This window comes from Protopterus annectens, chromosome 13.part0, assembly GCF_019279795.1.
Source record: "Protopterus annectens isolate FY-2018-M chromosome 13.part0, PAN1.0, whole genome shotgun sequence".
NCBI lineage: Eukaryota > Metazoa > Chordata > Ceratodontiformes > Protopteridae > Protopterus > Protopterus annectens.
The window spans coordinates 559,658,220-559,685,369 of NC_056747.1; the positions used below are offsets into that span (position 1 = coordinate 559,658,220).

At 35.1% G+C, this 27,150-nt stretch overlaps 1 protein-coding gene across 1 annotated transcript in view; it reads right to left on the reverse strand.

The window, feature by feature from the left end:
* Window positions 1-9,416: 9,416 nt before the first annotated feature.
* The window catches only part of CALN1 (calneuron 1), a 1,476,296-nt gene continuing 1,458,562 nt past the window's right edge, over window positions 9,417-27,150 (reverse strand). The window contains exon 6 of the mRNA XM_044054204.1: window positions 9,417-13,938. Coding sequence (XP_043910139.1) covers window positions 13,811-13,938 — 128 coding nt within the window. The 3' untranslated portion in view covers window positions 9,417-13,810. The remainder of the gene's footprint in view (window positions 13,939-27,150) is intronic.

Below are 27,150 nucleotides of genomic sequence, written 5' to 3' on the forward strand. Positions count from 1 at the left end.
GTGTGCACGTGTGTTTCTTCAAGTCTTACTTTCACTCTTCCAGTTTTCAAGTGTCTCAGGTAACATTTTTTTTTCAGTTTTTCAATTCCTGTTGGTTTCTTAGACTCAAATATAATATATCAGAGTACATCACTTTGTGCAACCCACCAATGTTTGCATTGAAATATTAAAATAAATAAGTTTAGAATAAAAAAAAAAGAGATGGCAGACATACATGCATAATTTCCCAGCCTCTGTCTTCCAGTTTCACAGTCTCATATAAACATCTCTATGGTCTTAGGACATCCATACACATCTATCAGGGTATAGGCAATGATTAAAGCTTTGTAATGCATCCTAAGTATTAGGCCTGGATCGAACCGTATGTCAGATTTTGTAGGGTGATTAGACTATAAGCTACAAGAAAATGTCCCATCAATTCCATGCTTCTACTACACTTTCTATCCTTGGCATGGGTTAAATACAGAAAAATATTTTAGTACAAAATATATGTCTTCACTTCTATATGAATATCTAATTTATGTTTAAATCTATCAGTATATTTGGTTTTGAAATATTTCCTGAAACTGAGACAAACTATGTAATGGTTATAAAGCTGGAAATATCTTTATTAGAACAGTTAGTATTTTTGAGTACATCACACCGAGAGGTGACATACCTGGTTCCTGTATGCATGCTACAAATTTAAAACAACGGCATAATGATTGTCAATCTAGGTGCAGTCTGATTGTAATACAGTTTTCATGTTGGGAACGCCATGACTACATTATGGCTGGATAACCTGCATTCTGCTTTTGTGATTCGTTTGTCTTAGTGACTGCTGAAAACATAGAAACTGTAGTATAAACAGGATTTAAATACTTGTGGAAACTGCCTGTTGGACAATGATTTAAAATATCTCTCTAAGTCAAACATGACTGTTTCAGGAGGTGTAAACCGAAGAAAAGAAAGTTGTGAATTAATACCATCCCATCTTTGAGGAGAGCATAACATTTAGCAGCAAAGTATGTATTAATTGATAAAGAAAATTTTGTGATGGAGCATATTTTAAAGGCCTGATGTCTCATAAGGAATGCCTGATTCAGTATAGCATCTTGCTCTATTAAACATGTATTATAACTTCTTTTTTGATTTACTGTGTACCAAATTGTCAATGGATAATTGGGTTCAAAAGGACCGCTTCCTCAAAATTTCCATTCTAGTCAGCAGTCACCATTTACTTATTCCATGTACCACCCCATCCCCAATTCGATTTGATATGGTGTAGTACCATGTTTAATTTCTTTTACATGCATAGCAGGACACCCTACTTTCCAATTTTGTTTTGGAGGTTTAAATCCTTATTTTCACCCTGCCCAGAAAGGCTGTAAATTTCTGCAGTGGTCATTCTCTCTAATATCCTAACCTATTACCTCACAATTATATACTTTGGTGTCTCTAGAGCATGTGTGTTTATCTTTCTTAAAAAGAACTATTACTCTATTTTTGTTTTACTTGGAACGCTTGTCTGTGTACTTAATCAAAGATTTTTGATGGGAAACAGACTGCCTGCCTTGCTTGGATTATGTCGAATACTTAGTAATTCTGTACAATTATATATATTTTTTTTTTTTTTACTTAAGATGAGTTTAAGTTCGCTACTTCTACTACTATTGTCTGATCTGATTAATATACAGTGATTAACTAGATATATGGACTGAAAATCTTCCACACATAGAAGTTTCTTACACTGTTTTATCTTTCTTAAAAAGATACATCTAGCACTTGCTTTCTCAGTTAGAAAGATATCCACTGATGACTTGCACTTCAGCTGTACTCCCAACACCCCACTGCCGCCATTTAGTTTAAAAGTGCATCATAATGTTGCTACGATTGATACAGTCTCCTAGGTAATTTGTCTAATTTAATTACTAGAACTCTCACCCCCCTCTGCAAACCAGACTGAACTCCTCCTTTATGTTATAGATGCTGCACAGATTTGATGCTGGATTCCAAGGTCTCATACACAGTCTGAAATACATTACGTTCAGTCTTGTATTTATTCTCATTGGAGACATATTTTCAAAACATCAATTTTTACCTCTAAACAACAATTACGATTTTTGTGCTTTATATTCACATTTACTGCTGAAGATAGTAAAGACTTCCATACTATGTGTCAAGAACAGTGGACTCAGAATCACTAGTGATATTTTGTTTGAGCACTGTGGGATAGGTCTTGTATCTCTCCTAAACTTGGTGAATTTCTGTCCACTAAATAGTGCTCCGTCAGATTCTCATGTGAAGTGCACAGAATGGTGTTGTTAGAGTTATAGGGCACTGACTTTGTGACCAGGTAAGTATTTTTTGCACTTCACTACCTACAACAATTGCTTGTTTATTCATTCTGCATGATATGCCATCTGAACCATTTTACAAACATTTCCTTAAAAAATGGATAAAAGCTAAACAGCTTACAAGGGTGAACTTACATACCAGTCAAAATGATTAGATGTAGAGTCATTTTTATGAATACCTGGTGTGCATATAATACATATATAGTACATATATAAATAGGACACCTGTCGTTGCCCATTCGATTCTCAGTTAGAGCGTCTTCTGTGTAGCAACATGCGTGAATGGGCGTTCCTTTGTTGAAGGTTGTGTGTTTGGCCCAGCAAGCCAGTACGTAAAAATCTACTGCCAATCATTAGCGGACCGGAGTTCAGCTGTGGCGACCCCTAACCAGGAAAAGCCGAAAGACACAAACAAACAAACCTGTTGATCCTTCAAAAGGCCTTTGCTCAAATGCCATTCAATCAAGTTGTTATGGTTGAAAACAACTTTTCATTGTCTTTGAAACTGATCTTTACCCCACTGATGTGCACCTTTGAGTTGCTATATAGAGGCTGTAGCAAGGTGTACAGGTTTGTTCCCCTGCAAAAAGATGACTGTTTTTGTTTTCTTCAAAATGGTTTTCACCTCTGTGTTATGAATATTTCTAAGACTTTGACAACCCCTCTTAATTCACACATATTCATTCTTAACACTGCTTGTCATTGTTAAATATAGATGCAGTTTACTAAAATGGCCTTTCTCTTTTCATGTTTGTATGGGGGGGGGGCAAGACAGATAAAGAATTTTAGAAACTTCCAATAGTTAATTACCATTTTCCATCATATGCTTTCTTCTGAGTATCCTGTCCAGTCTTTTCAGTCAAAGTTATTCAGGACATCTTATAGACTCTGCCCTAAAATCAAGCTGCTTTTGTGATCACATTCCTAAATTAGCAAGTGCTTTTACACAGATCAGTAGAAAATTAAAGTGCTGTTGAAAATAGAAATGATCATGCAATACTAATTGGTAAATAGTTGAAAAAAAAAACAAAAAAAAACCTAATTCTTCATCCAAAAAAGTTTATTTTGTATTGCATGTATAATTGCATTTTATTACATAAGACAATATTTACATCTGTTAATACCACATAGGGTATCATCTTTTAAATATCTATTCATATTATACAAGTTATTATATTTTCTGCATGCCAAGTTTCTATGTTGATATTTACATTGTATATATTATAACCAATATGCTGAAAAGTCAGTACTATAACCCTGATATTGACAACAACTCATCTCAGGTTTCATACAGGAGCTCACTTTCATAGATGTACTTTATTCTGTTCCATTTCCTACTGCTAAAATGTTTCATTAAAATCAGAAACTATTCATGCAGACAATCTAGAAATATTCTGTAGGGCTTTGTGCACTGTGCCTATTCATGGCATATTTACTGGAAACCAGGCATCACTAAATCACAAAGCAATGCAGTCGACATGTTGCCAGACATTAGGAATATACAAAAGAGGTGTGAAGTCATTGCCATGCCAACTTCCATTTAGCACTACCTCTGTACATTATTCTTAATCCCGCTAGCAAGGATAACAATGGTACTATGGAGTGGGCAATCGGTGGTACTTGAGTTACCTGACCATTTTAATCAGCTTCTAATTACATATCAGGACATAAGGTCACCCTGTTGCTACATCCCAGCACTGTCCCAACATATACTGCCATCCCTCATAACATGCTCTCTTCTGAAAGTATATGTCATTAGTATAGAGGTGTTGCTTATCTTACTGGCCATCTATAGCCACACCACACACTACGCTCCTACCATGATCTAAAGACCCTATGGCTGCACTGACCATAATCCCTACGTACCAGTCTTCCTTACTGCGAATGGCCAGTGACAGCACTCTTATGTTGTTTGCTCTGCAGCATAGTTAACATTACCTGTGTGGCACACTTATATCCTATGAGCTATTCCCTGAAAGCAGTGGCACTACAGTGAGCCAGGATTTCAGAATAATGCTGTGCACACCATTTATTAAAATAGGACTTCCCTCATCTGAGGATATACTCTGACAGCAAAATATATTTAACTTTTGAAAGCTGCACATTGATCTCATATGCACTATCAGCCTTGCAAAACTTCCAGATAACTAAAAGTCTTATCTAGTTAACCAAAAATGTAGTTAGATCTGCGTACTTTTTTGTTCTTTACATATAGTATAGGGCTGTCATTCTCTAGGCATAAATTCAAGCATATGAGAGTTTTAAATCCTGACAGAGGAACAGAACATGAAAAACTTAAACCATCATTGATAAAGAGAATGTGAAAAAAGGCCCATGTATAACTAAAGAAGGACATGACAAAATTGCATTATACAACCAGAAATGCTTTAGTACAAAACAGATTTCCTCTACAAATGTTGGTCTGGAAAGAAATATCACAGACATAAATTTAATTTCTTCTAGCATGCTGGAAAACATTACATATAATCGCTATTGATAATCAAGATTTTGAAAAGTCCAGCACTGGTCTTATACTGGACCTGACCCGTGACTACTATGCCAGAGCTGCAGTCACTTCAAGAAATAATAGCTTGAAAAGACTGAAAGCTTGATGTCAGATGTGTGGCTTTAACACTAAAATGCTGGAAACATTTGGATAGATATAACTGTAATGCTATGTAACACCATCCATTGGTCTTTCCTGGAAGTACAATCCTTTATTCTGTTTTCTGCATTTAAAATCTAGTCCTACAGGTAGGTTTACCACTTTCACCACTGGATTCCTTGTTAAAATGTTGAGCTGTATAGGTGAAATAGGCATCTATAATAAGGAAACAAAGAAATGCAGAGAGTAAGAGAGATACTCTGATGAGAGAGACAGACAGAATGTTCTGTACATTCCTCTTGCCGTTGCTGAATGGAAAACGTCTAACAAAAGTCTGCAGAAAAGCTACAAATATTCTTTAAAATTGTTCCAAAAGCTTGTGGTCCTATCTCTAATCTTTATGGTTAAAAGTGGCTGTATGACAAAGATTAGCAGTTTGCTATGGTCTAAACATAAACAGAAAAAAAATAGTTATTTTTCCTGAATCCAGAGCAAAGTAACTCTATATGTGGGGTATAAATGATAGTAATTCCTTGCTACATTTGTAACAAGCAGTTTGCTACAGTTTGATTTTTAACTAAAATGTGAAGAAGGAACATTGGGACAGAGTGCAGAAATAGGACCGGAGTGGCTCCTGCACTTTAGTAGAACCAAGTACCTGATTTCAGACTATTTTTCTCTTCGACTGAAGTGCTGGGGTGGTGGTGGTGGTGGTGGGGGACATGTATCTGGCCATTTGGCTAGTATGCCAGAAGGCAGGAATTATTTATTTACTTACTTAATTTTTTGCCCTTCACATGAAGAGCTGAGGGGGTGGAATGCTAATATGTGTGACTGACACAGGGTGCTGGCTGACCCAGCTACTCCCATGATTATCATATTCCTTCTACAGAATTATTTGATATCACACCTGAAATTAAAATAATTTACTGCACTCAGCTTCCTTATTCCAGTAATTATATGTAAGTCATTCCAGAATAGCAATAGAAGCAGACTAAAAGGCAAAGATCGAAAGGTATACAGTGTAAATGTATGGCATATGCATCCTTCGCTCCTGCTCATAAGGTATAAGAATGTAATCTCATTTAACTTGAATATCTTGAGATTTTCCAACATTTTATGGTTGGCAGCATAATAATTTAAACTAGTTATATAAACATATAAAATAAAAAACACCTAATTGAACATGGCACATTATTTCATTGAAATTCAACCCAGAAGTCTGTAATTGTATAATGGTGGGTTAAATAAATCCAACTAAATGTTCCCAACATATTCTTATTCCACCCTCCACTGGGTTATTCACGTACAAAATATAAGGACTAAAATACTGTCGCACAAATGTAAGGCTGGGCTTAAGATTCTCACAGCTCAATAGCCTAGTAAGTACCTATGAGCCAATGTAAGGTAGGGAGAAGAAAGCATTAACAGCAAACTATAATGCTTTTTTAGAAACAATAAAGACTGTGATAAAAAGCATGTAGTGTATGCATTGAATAAATACGTAGCTATTTTTATCTATTCCTGTGATGCAACATGAAAAGTTTGTCTTAGCTACATCACCCGTGTAGTATCAATCTTACAAAAAATTTTCTAAACCTAAATTATTTAAACTGCCTGCTAATAAATAAAGTAGGCATTCACAGAATGCACATGTAAAACATGGAAACATACATAAGTAAAACATCCTACCCACCTAAAAAAAAATTAAACACACCTCTACACTTACTTAAAAATTAAAACTAAAACACAGGCCATATATCCCATTAATTTCAATGTAAAAATGTAACTTTACACACACACGCATTGCTACCAGTGACAATAATATGTATAACTCAATCTTTCATATAAAATCTGTTTTTATTGAAATGTGAAAAAATATGAGATAAAACAAAATAAAAATACTGGCCAGAACTAACCAATCAAAAAAAATATTGCCAGGAAAAAAGGATTTAATTATATCTAAATTATCCATCACAAAAGCATTATCACCAAAAATGATCCACTTATAGATATCTCTGCTGGGGTTAAGATAAATAAAGACATCATTAATCTACAAAACTATGCCATCCTATCATGACCCTTATTAGGCTATCAAAATGCAAAGCATTTTATTATATCGGCATTTAGTTTTATTAGCACTACAATAAATCTAAATTTGATTTTGGAATTACAATATAAAATAAATAAATAAATGAATACATATAAATAAATAAAAAATGCATCAGAGATCAAGACTAGAGAAAAAAACCTGCATTCATAAACAGGTGTAGAAACAACATAAAGCCCTTTTCAGTGCACAACTTCAACAGTTAGCACAGACAACTGAAAATTTAGGAAACTGATGCAAACTTAAAAATGGGGGGGGGGGCTAAAAAATAAATAGTGTGTGTTGATTTGACTTGTGTGGTACAGTAATGGAACTATCTTGAATTGGGTGATCGGATAATTCAGTTCAGGATGAGATGGAAACTCATTCCTTGAAAATATATATCTAATGTGAAAACATGTTGTGCATGTAATTATATTCATAGTTTAACTGCCATATAGTTTTACTATGACAGAAGAAGGAAAATCTGGCAAAAGTATTTTAATTTATTATTTTTTTAACTATAACACAGTATTACCATTCTGCATGTAACAGCATATATTGGTATACATGAGCATTACCAGGCTTGGCACATCTGGCTTCTTATCAATAACAGTATAATTGTGGAATCAATAAATCCAGATGGTGTTATTAAGGTTTAAGAGTAAGAATGGATACCTCACACTTGTTACTGACTGCAGCACATCTGCAGATTATTAGGAATGGAAACCTTAAAATCTTAACTTGCATCAGTTATCAGAGCTGTCTTAATGGTGTTATTCATTCCTTAATTCATTTTAAGTATGCATATTGTCTAATTAAGGTCTGTAGGTAGAATGAACCTATCCTAATAAGCTAGCAAAAATGAGCACAGGGTATGAAATAACCTTGAATGGATAGTCCACAGAAGCTGGTTGTTGTGTGGTATTTCAATATTATATAGCTGCTATTACAAATGACAAACTGCCTCTCAAGATTTCACTGTGCTTGATATTAAAACATTAGTGTTCTTTTTGTTATAATGCATGTTTGCAAGGTTGCCATTTTGAATACTGATGTTTTGCCAAGTATGTATCCAAGGGCACTCTAGTTTCTGTGTTCGTGGTGACAAAATTTAGTAAAAATAATAGGTAAAGTGTCCATAAAATATCACATTTTGGATGTGTTGTACACAGTACCTTCTGTACAGAAAAAATGTTTTGACTGTAGTCAAATTCAGAGTCTAATGCTTGGTATCTGTTTCCAGATATACAGAAACAAGGAAGCATCAAGATCTAAACATTCCAAATGGTATCATACAAGTATTTTAGCTGTGTGTAAAACACTACAGACAGCCTTAATTTGATTCTGATTCAGCACTTTTTTAAAGTTTATTTCATGCAATTTGTTTTTGAGCAAGAGTCACTCTATTCTCTACTGATTACCAAATTGTGCTTGATGTATATTAAAGTTAACACTAATGCATTTTTTTAATTTGATGGTTTTACTAAACTTAGAATGAAAAAAAAAACGAAATTTGAATGGAACATCAGTACATTACAAGACATCTGCATATTCACACTAGTTGCACATGTACGTAAGGGCAGCTTGGAACATCAATAATTCAGACTGCATGTTTTAAAATTAGAAGGAAACCATGTATCTTGTCAAGAGCTTATACAGATGCAAACAGAGCATGCAAACTCCATAAAGAACGCATCTCAGCTGAGAAACAAGCTAGAAGCCAAGTGTTCTCTGAAAAGATAGTCTAAATGGTGCATCAGTGTGGTGCTACCTGCTTTGTTGAGCTTGTTAATTAGCATTTGCAGTTGTCTAAATTAACAAATGAAACAAATTCACACACTTGATTCTTTTTATTAAGAGTATGACACCAGAAAGGTCTGTGTTGCTGGTCTCATTTACTGTCCTCTGGAACTGCATGTCTCAGAAAGTCCTTTATTTCAATCATGGAAATGCAGTATGAACACTTGTGTTGATTTGCATACATGCATGCATGTCTAACACTTAAATGATGAACAGTGATCCAGTCTGGAGGCATACAATTCCTGTGATCCTTGCTCTTTAAGAAAGTAGATACAAACTGAATGCCACAACCAAAATCTGGTTTCTAAATAATCCATGTATTCATCTTCTTGACAGTTATACAACTCCACCAAAGGTTCTGATGAAGAATGATTAGAGCAATATAATCTGGTATAGCAAAAATGAGAATGCTTTTCACCAAAGGTAATAAGTCTAGCAAACATCTCATGCCTATTTTTATAGTTCTACTTATCTTTCATTATACATGTATATGTGTGTGCATATATATATATATATATATATATATATATATATATATATATATATATATATATATATATATACATACTCTATGACTGTTGTACCTTACAGTGTGGGGGAATACTCCAAGGTATTACAGTCTCAGGAGTAATATGCACTCCTAATTATACTTCTGTTTTCACTGTTCCAAGGATTGTAATAATGGTCCTCACATTTTCAACAAGTATCAGGCTTTGAGTCTCTCAACCTCCTTATTGGGTATGGAGAGATGGTACTCCTGGAATGCTTGCTCCCTCTATTTCTGGGGGTTTTCACTGTAATTTCTCTGATGGTCTTGATCGTCTGGGTTGAGCATATTCGTTTGAGGTTCCTCACTCTCCAGACGACATGCAGATCTTGGCAAAAGTGGCTGAAGCCAAGAAAGAGGAAAATCATCTCTAAGCTCCATTGTCTCGATATTAGTAGTGGGCTGTCTAACCTTGGATGTCTTGCAGCTTCTTTAAAGTTCCCAGTTTTTCTTAAGTTACAGACTAGTGGGAATTCTACATCTGGATGCAGTGCCCCCCCTCAGCTTCTTGTCAGACTAGGAGCTTCTGTTCCCCATGTCAAATGTCCCTTTCCTTGTGGAAGTCCAATATTGCCTAGGCTTGATGGAGACAATATGGGATGCTTTTCCTATTCTGGATATCGTCTCCTCTCTTGGAAATTTCAGTGCCAGGTGCAGAGTTAACACTCAGGATTGGTAGAAATCCATATGGACATGAGGTAGATTTTCCTTCCCATATTCACTTCATGGGATGTTCACAGATGCCATTACCTCACCATTTGGGTGGTTGGCAGTAAAGTATGCTTCACCATTGGATTTTTCCTCAAAGTAGTCCTGCCTGCAGTTTAGTCTGCCCTTCTTTAAGGGTGGCAACATTTAGAGTTTTAACATGCTGTCCTTGAAGGAGTTGGTCACCCCTGCCCTTTATTCCTGCCATCATTCATTGCCAAGCAATACTACCCGGTCCACAGTCATGGATTCAGCCATTTTCTGAAGGTTTCCCAGTACTAAAACCTTTCCTGTAGCTGTGATGTAGTCACCTGCCTCTTTCCACCCTTGTGTAATTTACTGCTTGGGATTCAGTCCAATGAAAGAACCATCAAGGACTGCCCTGATGTTAGATATAACAGGCATGTTCTTACTCTGTCAACTGATCTACAAAATGACTCTCTTTGGAAATCAGGAATACTCTGCTTCTATACCCCTACAGGTAAGGTCCCTCCAGCAACCATGACTGCAGGATTTTCCTATAAGTTGGTCAAGCGCCTATTGCCATATTCCCTGTTAGCAGTGGAATGTTAAATCTTCTATGTCATTCTTTATTTGCAGGAGGCTGATTGTTGGTGGCAAGGGGATAAAAATATAAGTGTGGGGGATGAGAGTGCTTATGTAATCAATGTATGATTTCATGGCAGGCAACAACACGAGTGTGCAACCTTCCCTGACTACAGTAACTTCTGGAAAAACATGCAGACTGCTGAATGGTGAAGAATATAAACCCATCCAGGTAACTATGGAGGGTCCAGTTCGCAGATCATATAATACTGAAATAATATACCTATTATATCTCTTCTTCTGTTTCTCTAGTTCTACCTTGCTCTCTGAAAATACATAAGCCACTGGGACAAGGAGTGATACATCAGATGGGAAGTCTAGCCCGCAGGTTTCAGCTGATCCCTTCAGAACAATACAGCTACTGAGATATAGTCCATCAGAACACATCAGTCAAGCCTGTGAAAAATATTCCTCAGTTATGGCAAAGATTGGATGTATGAATTATATTCTAAGGTTACATGAATTTTTCATTTGTTTTAGGTACACCCACAGTAAATTATTATGCTGGCATATAAGCACAGGTACATTGTGTATGTAATTTCCTGAACCCTTGTAGATACAGACCTGGCTTAAATTGGAAGCACAAAAATGATAATTTATCTTTATAGCAACCAGTTTTCTCTGAATGCATACACTAAGTAAAGTGAGGATCTTCTAAGGAAAAATGGCTGCTAACTAACCTGAAGATTTAATAAGCTAGGAATGCAAAGACTACAAGATTCTGGAAATGCGAGAAGATATCATCCCCCTTGCACTGAAGGAAATGGATAAATGAGACTACAACAATGGCATTGGATGTACACAAAATTGCTTCTCAGTTCATCTCAGTGGGAGAAAAGTTACAGAAACTAGTGCAAGGTAGGGTTTGTATACTAAAGGGTAAACTGGAATAAGCATTTGACACAAAACAATTTGGCTTACATTGATTTGTTTTAACTTCCAGTACTTCTTGCCAAGAGCTGGATTCCTCATTTTTCCATGACACCTTTACAGTTCATCTACTTGATAAACACTGATCTTTGATAAACAATATCCAGCTGCCATTTAAGAGGCTTTTACTGCATATCTTAATGGACACATCATAAAGTACATCATTTAAATAGTTCTCAAAGAATGCAGTAGTCCCAGGACTGTGGTAATATTCTACACAATCTACTAAAGATTTCAAGCAGAATTGCTTAATATACTGGCAATCATCTCTCTAGAAATATAATAAATATTAATGTAGCCAAGTCCACTTGTGTTTTGCAGTTCCAGTAACAAGTCAATCATGTGTCACTCAGGTCTTCCACTTGCTGTTTACATTTTCGTCAAGAAATGTTGAGATTTATAATCTTTATTCTATTTTATCATAAAATAGAAGAAATTATTTTATCCAAATACTGGACATTTTAACTCAATTTTTTTCTTATTGATCTCAAATACTCTAATTTCATATAATTATTATATAAAAGTATGTTCTCTTTGTTTATTTATCTCCTTCCACCAATTATTTTGTTTGACCAGGTTGGCTCCTTTGTGTCCTCAGCTGTATGTTCTCTTAGATAGTCATCTGGGTTCAGTTTTATAAGGTAGTTTATCAACTACTAAAGAAAAGGACTAGTAAAGTATCACTTTTAAAACTGATATAAAATTCTAGGAAGTATCCCTTAGCCTGATTTGATCCACACATTCAGCACCACCCTAACCTTCCATAAAGTGCTCAGAACTATGTAGAAATAGTTGTTCCCATCACTGGGGATGCATAGATAAATCACAACTGTTTTATCACTTAATATACATAACAAAACACTATATAGCTCAATAATATGGCAATCATATTAATTTTACAGGTAGTTACTACATGCATTAGACTGAAAAGGGCATTTTAGTACAATAAATATGACTGCTCAGCTTTTAATAAATTGTAGAAATGTATGCTAGTATGTGGATCACATACCCCAAACTTTCCAAGCATGTTGGTTTGACGCCTGTTCTCCCATCTCTGAGGCAGAAGTAAAATGCCGGTGAGATAAATGGCACTAACATCACATGATAAGGAAACTAAATATTAAGACTTACAGAACTTTAAGCCTGAATATGTATTTCGTGAAGGTTATGAATGATTATATTTTGGAAAATGAGACTAAATAAAGTAACTAACAGGATGACTGTTCATTTGAACTGAAAAAGACTGAAGCACAAGTAGCAGTTTAACTTCTTTAATAATGTTCCTCCCCCCCTCCCCCCATCTGTAGAGGTAATACAATTATAAATCTTAGCTACGTGATATATTAAACTCGATGGGCATTCTCTTTCTTTAATGAAACATGCCGCCTGTGCACAAAGTTAATCATAATAAAATTATGTTACATGATCACAATAAAGGAAGATGCTCAAAGCGTTTTGTCATTGCAAATCTCAAGAATCATATTTTAGCACCCCTTGTGCCTTCATCTTTTAAGTTATAAGGCATGTGTCACCCAGTTTAGAAAAGCAGTGACTGTCCCTTTCAAAACAGATATAAAATCCTTTTGTACTAAACCATTAACAGCTGCATTGTCCAGAGTCATTACAGTAGTGAGAACTGTGGAATTCTATGCCTCTGAAATTATTCATATCATAAAACATTCGTATTACCAAGATCAGAGAATGTGAAACATTCTCAGATCTGAACATATGCAATCACTTATACTAGGTGAGCTCAGTTATAAAACCACTGAGTAGAAGCTGCAGTCATGTCTTAAAATCAGCCCCAGATAATTCCTAAATTAGACTTCAGCATTTCTAAAAGACTACATTGACCTTATAAAATTGCTTCTTGAGCATATCTACATAAGCAAAATCTTTCTATAGTTACTGTTTCTGGTTGGAACAATTCAGAAATCTTGTACTTTATTGCATTAGAAAATGAAACCATTAAAGCATTTAAGACAGCCCTTTTATGTCCCTGCCAAAAAGATATTATGGTGTTAGGTCTTCAGGACAACTTGCACTGGTGTTTCTTAGTGATCCATAGGGTAGTGTTTTTGTTGTCCCTTTTCTGTTTATGTTCCAGAAAGTATCATTCAAATGTTCCTTCTCTAGTACATGCACATGCATGATAAAGTTTTTGTTCACAGTGCTATGGCGAATAGTTACTCCATCCCACTTCGAAGGATCTGATTGGCTGCAATCAGCATAACACTGATTATGAAGGCCATGGCAAATGCACAGATAAGACTCTTCCGTACACAGGTCTGTCTGTTCTGCTTCTGAGAATGGACTAGAAAGCAAATCAATAATAAATAGTTAGATCTTTCAGGCTGCAATGAAATAAAAACAATATAGCACCTACAGGTTAAAACAATGAAGGATGTACAATATAACTACTATTATTATATTACTATTATTACTGATTACACTGCAGTTTATATAACTTCTTCAATTTAATATTTCAGAAATTTGCTTAAATCATCTCTTCAATGACCAAAAAAAAAACAACCCATAGAAATAGTCAAATAACTGAAGTGTGAAGCAAATAAAATTATTAAAAGCCCCTATTCATAAAACAGGCCAGAAAGATTGAACAAGCACTTGGGCCTTCAAGGCTAGAGGTGCTATAAGTTCAGATGCTGTTTAATAAAACAATATAAGAAAGCCATGCATCTCCCTTCATCTGCCAAATGCATACAGAAAACAGCCCAAATATAAGCAGTAATGAAATGTGTATCTTAAGTGTAAAAGTGCTACTTTATAATGTGCTGTGAATAAATTCCCATATATAAATGAGCTTACAGAGCAAGCAGAAGGCATACCTACACCTTAAAGGTTCATTGTTGGCCTATTCAAATTACTGTTCTAACTTGAATGCACCATTCAGCCTGTACTCTACACATACATATCTGTGACTGATATTCCGTCTAGATTTTATTTGCTATTTAAACACAGGTTCATAGGTGTTTACTAGGCTATGACTACAAGGGCATTTTTAAGCCTAGCCATGCATCCCAAATCTCTGACAAGTTCTGGTACCCATGATACGTGTAAGCAGGGGCTTGGGAGTTCAAAAATTTACAAGCAGAGGCCTGGGAAATTAACCATACACAGGCTGCCTGTGTCCATTAGAGACATAGGTGCCAAACCAGGGATGCATTTCCTGTTCCAGATTCCAAATGTCCAAGTTATTCTTGAATTGGGTTAGAGAGGAACTTTGCTTCAAATGGATAGGGAGCCTGTTCCAGAGAAGGGGCAGTCTCTGGGATACATACCTGTCTCTCTAGCAGGTCCTATTTATAGCATAGTCAAGGTTTAAGTCATTCAAACAGGTAATGCTGGTGCTGTTTATTTTGCGGATATGCTGGAGGTCCATTAGAGTGGGGTTGACTATCCCTTGTATGCCAGGCACAGATGTCCCTTTAACAGTCTGTAGGAAACAGAATACAGGGATAGGGCCTTCAGGTGGTCTGCACAGGACATGCTACATACTCCCTGTATTCTTTTAGTGAGGAACCTCTGTGGACATTCCAACTGTTGGATATGCCTGGTTAGGTATATACCTAAGGGGGGAATTGTAGTCAATGATAGGTCTTATGAATGCCAAATTAGTGGAACAATGACTTCCTTGGACCTAGATACCATACCTTTGTTTATAAGTTACACAACATAGAATGATTTCCTGACTATTATAGGCACGTGATGGTCCAAGTCCCTAAATACTGGGTCAACTCTTAGGGGTGTGTTGTCAATATGATAGTTACTGGGGTGGATGGCTTCCTGAAGGATACAATTATGCATTTCTTGACATTTAGCTTTAGTCTATGGCTCTGGTACCATTTGCTTGTCTGTGTAGCCCTTCCTAGAGAACGTTTGTGTCAGTGGGTGATTCAGTGACAGCTCATAATTTGCAATCATCTGCAAATTTATTCAGCCAGAGGCCATAGACACTGGTCTTGACTTCAGAGAAGTAAATGCCAAAAAGGAGTGGTCCGACGACCAATCCCTGAGGGACTCCACTTGTGACTGGCTTCTTTGTAGAGGTGGACTCCCCAGTTCTAACTTCCTTTGTTCCATCTGTGAGTCACCTGGCTATCCACCAGGTAACATAAGGGTTTGTACCTAACCTCTTAAGTTTGTCAGCAACACCTGAGTGGGGAATTGTGTCAAATGCCTCGGGCAGGTCAAGGGTAGGTGGTGGGAACCATTTATACCTCATCCACTGCTTTGGTGACCTTCTCAAAGAAGTCCACCAGGTTGAATAGGCATGACCTGCCCTTAATGAAACCAAATTGGGCTGGGTCCAGTGTCTAGAAGTTTACTAAATCTTTATTGATCATTTACATAATTCTTTCCGTGGCTTTACATATAAGACTAGTGAGACTTATGGGTCTGTAGTTTCCAGGGACTGTAGATGCCAACCTTTGTGCAGAGTGATGACTGTTGCTGTTCTCTATTCATGAGGCATGAAGCCTGTTTGGAGACTACAGTTAAATAGTAATTCCAGAAGGCCTGATAGATCATGTTTCATGCTGTTTAGCAGGCATCAAGGGGATATTGTCTTGGTCCATTGATTGAGTGCTCTTGGCCTTACAGAAAGCTTTAAGGACCTGTTCCCTAGTGATAGCAAGGGGAGTTATATTTGGTGATATTTCTTGAGGGAGGTTGAGGGGGGAGAGGGATAAAGTTGGATTTGATTTATCAGTCATTAGGTTTGCTATATCTTCTGACTCAGTACAAGTGGCTCCATTTACAATGAGCTCTGTACACAATTGTGTATTGCCCTTGAGGTTGTAGACATAGCTAAAGAGTTCCTTGTGGTTGTCCTTGGCCTGAAAGTTCATATTTATCTCAAATTTGGATTTGTAAGACTTTATTTGTCCTCTGATTTTTTTTAGTTTGATGAGAGAGCTTTTATCCTTCAGGGTGCTGCCCCTCCTAAATTTTGCCATGATTTTCTTCCTTCTGTTATACTACTGATGTTGTGACTCCACAAGGTGGTGTGTTTTTTGAGTTAATCCTGTAGTTTTTTCTGGTGGGTACAGCTGTCTCTATGCAGCTATTAACATGCTTGTATAGAGTTTCTGTGAACAATTCTGCATAGTCAGCAGTGTTCTTAGGTTTTACGGTCTTGAAATTTCGCCAGATGATCACTTAATAGTAGGAAGTTAGCCTTACAGTAGTTCCTGAATATTCCAGGGTTAGCTGGGCTTTCAGGTTTTGCTTTTACTTCAAAAGATAACATTTTGTGGTCTGACCTTACCAGAGAAGACATTACAGTAGGGGGGAGTGCAGCACTCTCCCATTTTAGTGAGGGCCAGATCCAGTATGGTTGCACCCCTTGTTGGTGTATCGGCAATCTTATACAGGGAGTTTGTGTTTAGAAAATCCAGGAATGTCTGTGTCCATAGGTGTGGTCTCGTGTATAATTCCCAGTTAATAGTGGGGTAATTAAAGTCACCCATGAATATGGTATTGGGTTGAATGCTGAGTGATTCCAGTGATTTTAAATACATGGTATGGGTTTTCTGGGGTCCTAATGAGCTTGCAAGGAAATGGTACTGGAATTTGGCTATGGTGGTTTGAAAGTGGAGAAGCTCATGTGCATTGTCCTGTTTGACCAACCTTGAGGTATATTAATTTTTGATGCAACTCGAGACACCGTACCTTTAGTCCGTGTCTGTGTAGTAGCTGCTCTAATGTGTAGAATACATTATATCCTTGCACTGTTGGTGTGCTCTCCACAGCTTTAAACCATGTCTCAGTGACCACACAGATATCATCATTCTCTAGCGTGAAAAGAGCTTCTAGGGAGTGGAGTTTTCTGTTTAGACTCCTATCATTGAGCAGTAACACCTTCAGAATTTCTTGGTTTTGATTTGCTCTGCCTGAAGTACTTTCAGTTTGGCATTACCTATAAAAGTCAGTAAGGAGGAGGACAATGTTTAAGCTAATATTCAAAAGCCTAGTGGGGAGAGGTGCAGACCATCCCTGGCAAAGTAGCATGGCCTGTTGACCATCTCCTTCCATGCTGACAAAAATTGCACCCCCTTAGAATGACACTAGAAATTAAGCCAATTATTAAAGACAGTCATCTTTTGTTCATATTGTGGCATCATCCTTGGAGAAGGCTCACACCAGCCTGGGACAGATATTCCAAGAGCTCCATGATGTCTCTCTTCACATATAGTCAAGGGCGGTACATCTCAGGTCATGTACACCCACATGGACTATGGCTGGGTCATAGTGGTACTTGTGGTAAAGTTAGCTGACTGAGTGCATAATGTGGCAGATCCTGGCCCTTGATAAGCAACTGACCATTACTTTCTCTTACTCAGCCTGGTGAGAGGGATATCAGTGTATCTCACAATGGAGTCTCTAATGACTAGAATGTTGGATTCTGTGGTGGCTTGCCTTATGGGCTTAGAAGTAAAAGCTCCATGAGATGTAGCTGTGTGTGTTGATGTGGGTGTTGTTTTGAAAGAGTGTATCTGAAGTTGCTGAGGGTGTTTGTTATGTGTGCTTTGTCTAGGAGGTCAGGATGGTTACATTTAAGTGCCTCAGCATATGTGGGTTTATGTGTCTGCTTTGAACTGTGCATGATGGGAGCAGTGTGTGTGTGTACTACTGACAACATTAGGAGTGTTTTTATGTGAGAGCCTTGCTTCTAGTGACATTGTCATACATCTCTCACATACCATATCAGTTTGTTTGAGAATTAACTGGTTGTCAATTAACATGAGGCAATTTCTATATTGAATCAGGATGCCCATATCCACCAAGCTGGTAAAAGAGATAGTCGGAAAGTTCATATCCATTGCAACAGACTCTTTTTCTATTGATTAGACAGCTGGAATGAGAATATAAAGTGATGAGAGGGGTATCTCGTTTGCAACTCTGGGGACAGTGCTTGTCACTGCAAACTAGTTAACCTATGAGCAACTAGGTATTGGTGAAATTTCAATGGTGCTTTTACTGGAAAAATGTCAACTCAAGGTGTCTGCATCTATACAGGACACTGCCAAATGCTTGAGGGGAAAGTAATAAGTAGTGTCTGATGATTTATGGATAAAGTATTTGGTCAGATATTCTGAAGTTAGAAGCAAATCAAGCAGTAATTACTAAAAAGAAAGAGTTTGTCAAGAGTGATGAAAATGGGGGAGCCACCTGAATGGCTACTGCCTGGCAACTACTACTGCTGGTCTCACCACAGCTTCATGTTGCTAGGATACAATGCTCCTTTGTTTCTTCTCTCACCAGACGCAAAACAGCAGCACCAATCCCAAGATGAGAAGCAGACCACAACCTGTTTCGTGATCCACAATCTTGTCCCAAATGATGTAAGGGTCTGTATGCTTGTTGTAGCCTTTTCCTGGTAGATGCCTTGAACAGCAACCAGACCAATCAGATAGGTCAAGCACAGACACTCAATTCCTACCAGAAAGAGTCAGGAATCAATGCACTCTGCTCATTCTCTCACCAGGAGAAAATATAAGCACAAATTCAAAACTAGCACTTATGAAGCAGTCATTAGGCTTTCTGGTGATTAGCAGTCCACAGGAAATAATGTCCCTATGCTTTCTCTCACCAGGATCACAACAGAAGCAATAATCCCAAGATGACTACTGAGTGGCAAAATGTGGATTCTCCAATAACTGGTGGTCTTTGAGTAGATGTAGCAGATTTTAAATGTAAGACAGAAAAATTGGTTAATATCATAAGAGCAACAGTGTGCACTAAGCTGTTATATATGAAAGAGAAGGTAACTTAAGCTTTAGCTATCTAAGTGAAGAACCACTCATTTTAAAAGAGCAAGATAGACTGAAAGGGGTGGGCACTTTGTATTCTGGTTCTATGGAATAAAGTGGGATGGTCAATAAATTAAAATAGCTGAAGGAGAGTGATTTTACAAAATAATAACTTTATACTTACAATCAATGAAAGAGGAAAGGGAATGAGATATGTTGTCAAATTAAAATAAGTGGCAGGCAAAGATTAAGACAGTCAAGTTTAAAAACACAACAGTACCAACGTGGAAGAGTGGAAAAAAATTTCATTTCTGTGTGACTCACAAGAGATACAACTTTTGTCCCTTTCCTAGATTAAATATGCAATTAAAAGCAGAATAAAAGTAAAACACAGTGTAAAGAAAACAAATAACAATATACAAAATAAAAGAAGGCAATAGAACAAAACAAAACATGAGAAACCAAAAACAAACATCTTTCCCTCACAGCAAGTTCTGGCAGAGTCTGGGTGGGATGGTGTCTTTTGGCCCTCACAATCAGTGTTTTGCAATTCAGATATGCATACAAGGCATATATATATATATATATATATATATATATATATATATATATATATACACACATGTGTGTGTGTGTGTGTGTGTGTGTGTGTGTGTGTGTGTGTATATATATATATATATATATATATATATATATATATATATATATATATATAGATAGATATATACACACACGTGTGTGTGTGTGTGTGTGTGTGTGTGTGTGTGTGTGTGTGTGTGTGTGTGTGTGTGTATATATATATATATATATATATATACACACACATACATATCACACACACACATGCAATAATATATATATATATATATATATATATATATATATATATATATATATATACACACACACACACACACTCATGTAAATATATATATATATATATATATATATATATATATATATATATATGGGACCTAGTCTGAATATCGAAAGTACGTTTAGTCGAAATGTACTTGACCAAATTCACTTTAGCGAAAGTGCATTTTATCGAAAATGTACTTTCGCAAAAAGAAAAAGAAAAAAAAACATGCAATTTGGATGTAGATTTAACTGTACATCAACATGTAGTGTTGATTGTACAACTAAGCAGACTGTTGCTTAGATTGTGGTACAGCACGGATAAGGGGGTATTCCCTTTTCCCCACTGTAGTGCAATCTCGGAGTGAGAATATTAAAGTAGAGGGGGTGTGGGAGGCACAGCCATCCACATGAGGGGTACAGGGGGGCTTGCCCCCTGCATAATCATGAGTAGTGTTTTATTTGTGTAAGTTTTTTGGCGTGTTGTTTTTTGTTTCTTTCACGAAAGTGCATTTTTGATAAAATGCACTTTCTCGAAAGTGAGATTGCTCATGTACATTTCTCTGAAATGTACTTTTGATGTTACAACATAGATCCATATATATGAATATTTACATTTATACAGGAAAATAATTTTCTTGGGTGGCGAAAGCCAGGGAACCTTTTTGGTTAGGTTTATATAGGCCCCAGGGCCGATAGCCTCATACCTACCTATGAATTTATATATATATATATATATATATATATATATATATATATATATATATATATATATTCCATCAGGGGTATTCCCATGTCGGCACACATGCATATATCTACTGGTCATGACTTCCTTCAAGCGTCAGTAGCACAAAAGATAGACACTAGTCTTTGGTGCAGAAGGCTGTGGGTTCTAATTGATCAATTACTGTCACTGCAGTGTAGCATAAGGAGGCTGCTGCACTCCTGAGTGTGTTGTGCTTCAGAAAGATGTTAAACCAAGGTCCCATCTGCTTGAGTTGGTGGTAGCTCAGGTGGATGCAAAAGATCCATTGGCAGCTATCGAAAAGAGTAGGGGTCCTTTATTAAAATTCACAGTATATAATATATACATTCTATATAGAAATTGTACAGCTCATTTACAATTATTTACAATAAACTCACATATTTTCAATTTTTTAAAACTTTAATTTCCCCTCAATTTTTATTCCACGACCACAATCTTATTTTCTTCAAAATTTCTGACAGCACCTATTTCCCATTAAATTTTATCTCGTTCATCTTTCATTGAAAGACAATCCATATTTTACAGAACAGTTTTTTTGTCTAATCTATCTACATCATTTTGTTTCCTATTTTCATAGTATCTATATTCTATTTTATCCACATTTATACATTTAATGTTTTTCAATCCTTTTAAACATTCTTTACCATATATTTCTTTCCACAACTGATTTACTCTTTTGCATTTCAGAAAAACATATTCATCAGTCTCCATTTCCCCACAATATATACAGACACTATACTTTATTTTTATATGACATATTTGCCTTTACTGGAAGGCTATTTATAGACAACCTCTACAAAAAAGCTATACATTCCACATATTTTTCACATCTTTTCATTCTTGCTTTTATAGCTTTTACTTTTTTTCCTTATAAGTGCCTCCAAGAGTAAATATAATAAAAATGTTCCATTATATTTTCATATCATTCATTCACATTCTTTTCTGTCTTACTTAAATCAATCTTCCATAATAATATTTTCATGATATATTTTAATTTCAGTACAAGTAATTCCTTTACTTATTTTTAAACATTTAAGCTTTTCCCATATTGCTTTATATTTTTCATCTATTATCTTTCTTAACAATTTTCCGTTTTCCTTTATTCCTGTCAATATTTTATATAAATTCAATGAAGTTTTATATATATATATATATATATATATATATATATATATATATATATATATAAAGACATAATTGGATTTATTAATCCCAGCCTTCTTCCTTTTTCATAACATAAAGAAGTCCTCTTTTACTAGAGTTTAATCTGGGTCCCCATATACATTTAAATAACATATTCAATAATTATTTTTCACATACCAATGGTATCATGAATACACTTGCTAGATGTGCCATCTTACCTAATATTACTAAATTACTTAAACACACTATCGTATACATAAGTTTAAATGTTCTCCAAAATATATAAATATTCCTAATTTTAAGTATTAGGTCCTTCCACTGCATCACTCTCCATTGCTTATTACCAAATCTTATTCCCAAAATTTCTATTTCTTCTTTATTAAACTGAATACGTCTTATTTTTCCTAAGAATCCCACTCCTTTACTCTTTTCCTCATTAATACTCATGCCTAACACCTTTAATTCTTTAAGTGTTGTAATAGCTATACTCATCCATTCTTTATTTTTCACAACTAATACTAGATTGTCTGCATAAATGAACATTACTGGAATCTGAATTCCCTCTGGTTGTACAATATTTAGCTTCCACTGATACCAAATTTATCTTGGTAATGACTGCATTCATGATTAATGCAAATAGTATACTATTTGTTGGACATCCTTGTTTAATACCATTTTTTATTTCTATTGTCTCACTTAACCAGCCATTAACCACAAATTTCACTTTATTTTTGTTATATACTGATTTCAAAATATTGATTATTTTATTAATTATATTCTTTCAAAATGTCCCACAATGCTTCATGCTGTATCTAATCAAATGCTTTATTTACATGTCCTACTAATATTTTCAATAGTTTCCCTGTTAATTACACCATCTACCAATTCTTATTATCATTAAAAGTTCTTAACTTCCTTTTTCTTTTATTCCAAAAATTTTTAGTAGCTTGTTAGCCTTACCTACTATTCTTTTTATCTACAATCTTCATAAAAATTCTTCAAAAAAATGTATATTCAACATTGTTTAACACGAGTGGTCTCCAATTTTTTATGCTTGTTCTTTCTTTCTTTTTCTATATAAATTTCTTTGTACCCATACATATTTTTTCATTTATCTCTTTTCCAAACCATTCATTCAATGCCTATAAAATATTGCCATTCTTTCATAATTCAATTCATAATTTATATATTAGATATTCAAGTCCATTTAATCCTGTAGCTGCTTCTACATTTACTGCTTTCAACACATTTTTTAAATTCTATCATTGTAATAAATTCTATCATTGTAATCTTTTTTTCCATTCTCTTATCTTCTTCAGTTAATTTTTTTAATTTCCATTTATCCTTACTTATAGTTTCACATATGGAAAAAGTTTTCACAATATATCTTTTTTACTGGCTGCATTATTTCTTTGTGTGTGTTAACTATACTTCCTTCATCATTCATTAACTCTCTTACTACTTTCATCTTTTCTTTAACCAGTTTGCTTAAGTATGATGCTGCTATTTCTTTTTTCCTTGTAAAAATATCTTTGTTTGAATAACATTTTTTTAATTTTCTCTTGGTTCATTTCATACAGCTTTCTTTTCTACTTCTAGAAACTCTTCTTTATTACCTACTATGTTTTTAAAGATTTGGTTACTGATTTATTCATATTTACATCATATTTACAACTATCTTGTATTTTCTTTGTCCTTTGCCATTCCAATACCTCTTTTCTATATTTTTCTTTTAGACTAATCGACCAGGTTGTCCAGTATTTACAAAAATATTCTCATGTTTATATAATCTAACCATAGTTGATATATTATTTCCTTTACATACTCATTTAAATCTAATTTATTAATTCTTTTTATACCTCTAAATATTTTATATAGCCTATTTTTTCTTGAATTTCTATCCAATTTCTACATGGTCTGAAAAACACACAATTTTAACTCTTTGATGTAATATCTTAGACTCTCTGATACTATAAAGTAATCAATTTCAGTTCACAAATTGCTCCTTTTGTATGTCTAATATTTGTTTTTCCATAAGTACATTTTATCATTTCTAAACGTCTCTGAAATTATCTTTATATTTCCACTGCTTTTCTCCTATGTCTTAAATCACAATTAAAGTCTTCTACTTCTATTATTTGCATATTCACATTAATATAATCGAGTAGTTTCCTAAACATAATCTCTCTCAGTTTCTGTAAAGTGTACACTTAAAGTGTAATTACCCTATATATTTGGTTCTTCCAACTGTCTAATATTAATATTCTTCCTAATATTAACATATAATCCAGAATGTCTATACATTATTTACATAAAATTGCTATACCTGAGCATTTTTCTTCTCCTGTGTTCCATGCAGCCCTGCCTTCCCATAACCCATTTACTTGTATTTTTTCTTCCTCTGTTGATATTCTTACATCTAGTAATCTTATGATATCCATACCTAACAATCTACACCATTCCAGCACTCCCAACATTCACTGGACATTCTTTATGCTATTCACATTTATATCTAGGATTCCCACATTGTGGAAATGTTTCTTTTTATTTCCCCCATTCCTATGTTTTTTAAAGTTGTACTTTCTATCTTTCCCTTTGTTTCAAATTGAATTTATTTTACTTTTAACCCTTATCCATTTATCTTCCTCTTCATCATGTGAATTACTTAATTCTTCTTCTAACTCTCCATTTTCCTTTTTTTTCTTTTTTTCCCATCATGGATTATTTTATTTCCATTCTTCCTCATTTCTGTTTTTTTGTGTGTCTCTTCTATGCTATCTCCTAAAACACACTCTCTTTCTTGTCTACCTTTGTTTCCTGTGTATTATTATCTTTAATATTACAGTCCATCCATGAATGTCCTATTTTTCACATTTTATACATTTTTGCTCACATTTTTTTTTTGCTTCATGACCAGCTTTACCACAAATTAAACCTTTCTTTTTGTCACAATTATTAATTAAATGGTCATCTTTACCACAAAAAAAGTCTTTGGTTGACCCCAGTATTCAACCAATCCCTTATTCCCCTCCACGTTAATTACACTAGGCAAATGTATTATTTTGTCATTTTGCATTTTCAGTACAACACCATATTTCCATCCCCCAGTCCAGAAACCTCTATTGTCATAAATCTTTGTAATGTCCATTACATCTCTAAACACAGTTTTAAATAATCTTTTAAATTGTCTCTTTCAACTTCAGTAAGAAATTGTATAAAAACTCTCTTTTTATCTTCTTTATTAAATGCTTGCACAGCATGTAAGTTCCAAGGATTTCCTTTCTTTCTTTTTTTACATTATTATAAAAAATGTTTCCATATACTGTTCTTCCTTGAAAAAATGCCACAAAAAGTGTTTTGTTAATACAAATAAATGCTCTTACCTTTCTAAGTTCAATACCCAGTGGTGTAAAGATGCTGCCCCATACTTCATACCTGCCCAGCTTTTTTTCTGTATTGCTACTTGATGCTTTCCCTTTACTTCTGTTTTCTTCTCTTCTCTTCTTTCACCTTCTCTTATAATTTGTGCATACAATATCTTCTCTTCCTTCCGTATTTCTTAAATTTCTTTTTCTTGTATTCTGTGCATTATTTCACCCCATAACACTGCTTTTTCATTCTCCATTTCACTCTGTTCAATTAGCGCTTTCAAATAAACATCCCGCAACCTCCCCACCTAGAGGGTTATAACACACTCAGGTGTCGTAGCATCTGTCGCAAACATATTTTGCTGAAATGACTCCTCTGAATCCATAATACCAACTTTGACTCCTTCTTTTTGCCTTTTAACTAACTCTTCTCCTCTTTCATTTTTCCCCTCTCTGCTCTCCTCACTCCACTCAATTTCTGACTCATTATGTAACATCTCTGACCTTTCTGCTGTCCGATTAACAGCTTCACTCATCTCCACTACCTGGAAAACATGTTATTTCACCTCCATTTTTGATTTTCTGCTTCCTGCTTCTCTGTGCTGCCTTCATGCCCAGACTGGAAGTCAGGAAGTGCAACAGTGAATAGAGTCTCCATACACAAAGAGTAGAGGAAGTAACCTGATGCTCTGACCAAATCTCCTCTAGTAGTATAAATACCACCTCAGGTCTCCCCTGAAAAGAGGTTACTAGCCTAGTGGAACTAACCTGGTCAACAAAGGATAGATAGATAGATAAATAGATAGATAGATAGATAGATAGATAGATAGATAGATAGATAGACTGATTAACAGTCACCATTTCTAGGCAGTTTTATAATGTGGTATCAGAACTATATATCACATACACACACATATCTACATCTATATATATATTATTTTGTTATACAGTCACATTGTATAATACTGTATGACCATATTTTTACAATGCATAATTCCCTAAAACACCTAGCTGCATAACACTTTTTGGATCATGCCTTTACTTCTATTTGTTTTTAGCTGTGCATTGTGAGAGCTTTGCTTCATAGGTCTTCCCTCTAAAATGCTTATAGGTAGATATAGATTTTCAGTGGTATACTGGCCATCTTAATCTCCCTGCAGTTGTTGTTAAAGGCAGAGATTGTAGCTGCCGTGATAAGAGACATTTGACTCTCAAAGAAGAAGAATTTGGAACCTAAACTGGAGACTTTAGGTAGATTATGACCAGTGAAAGATGTGAAGCTGTGAAATACCAGCAAAAAGTCCTGTGGAAGTACTCAAGGTCAAGGAGTAAGAGAAAAAGTACAAGTGGAGGGATTTATAATACTTTGACCTGAACTGCTGAATAACTTCTTTATTCCTATTAAGAAACTCTGGCTTAAAATAGAACTGTGAGCATGTAAGTTCTGAATTCTGAACTATGAGTTACTTAAAGTCACACTGTATGAAACTATATTTATCAATATATATTTTTATTTATTTATTTTTTGAGAAGTGAACTTTAATTTTGTACTTCATTCTAAATAAACTGTACTTAAACAGAAGAAAATGGCTCCAGTGAGTTATACATGATATTATATA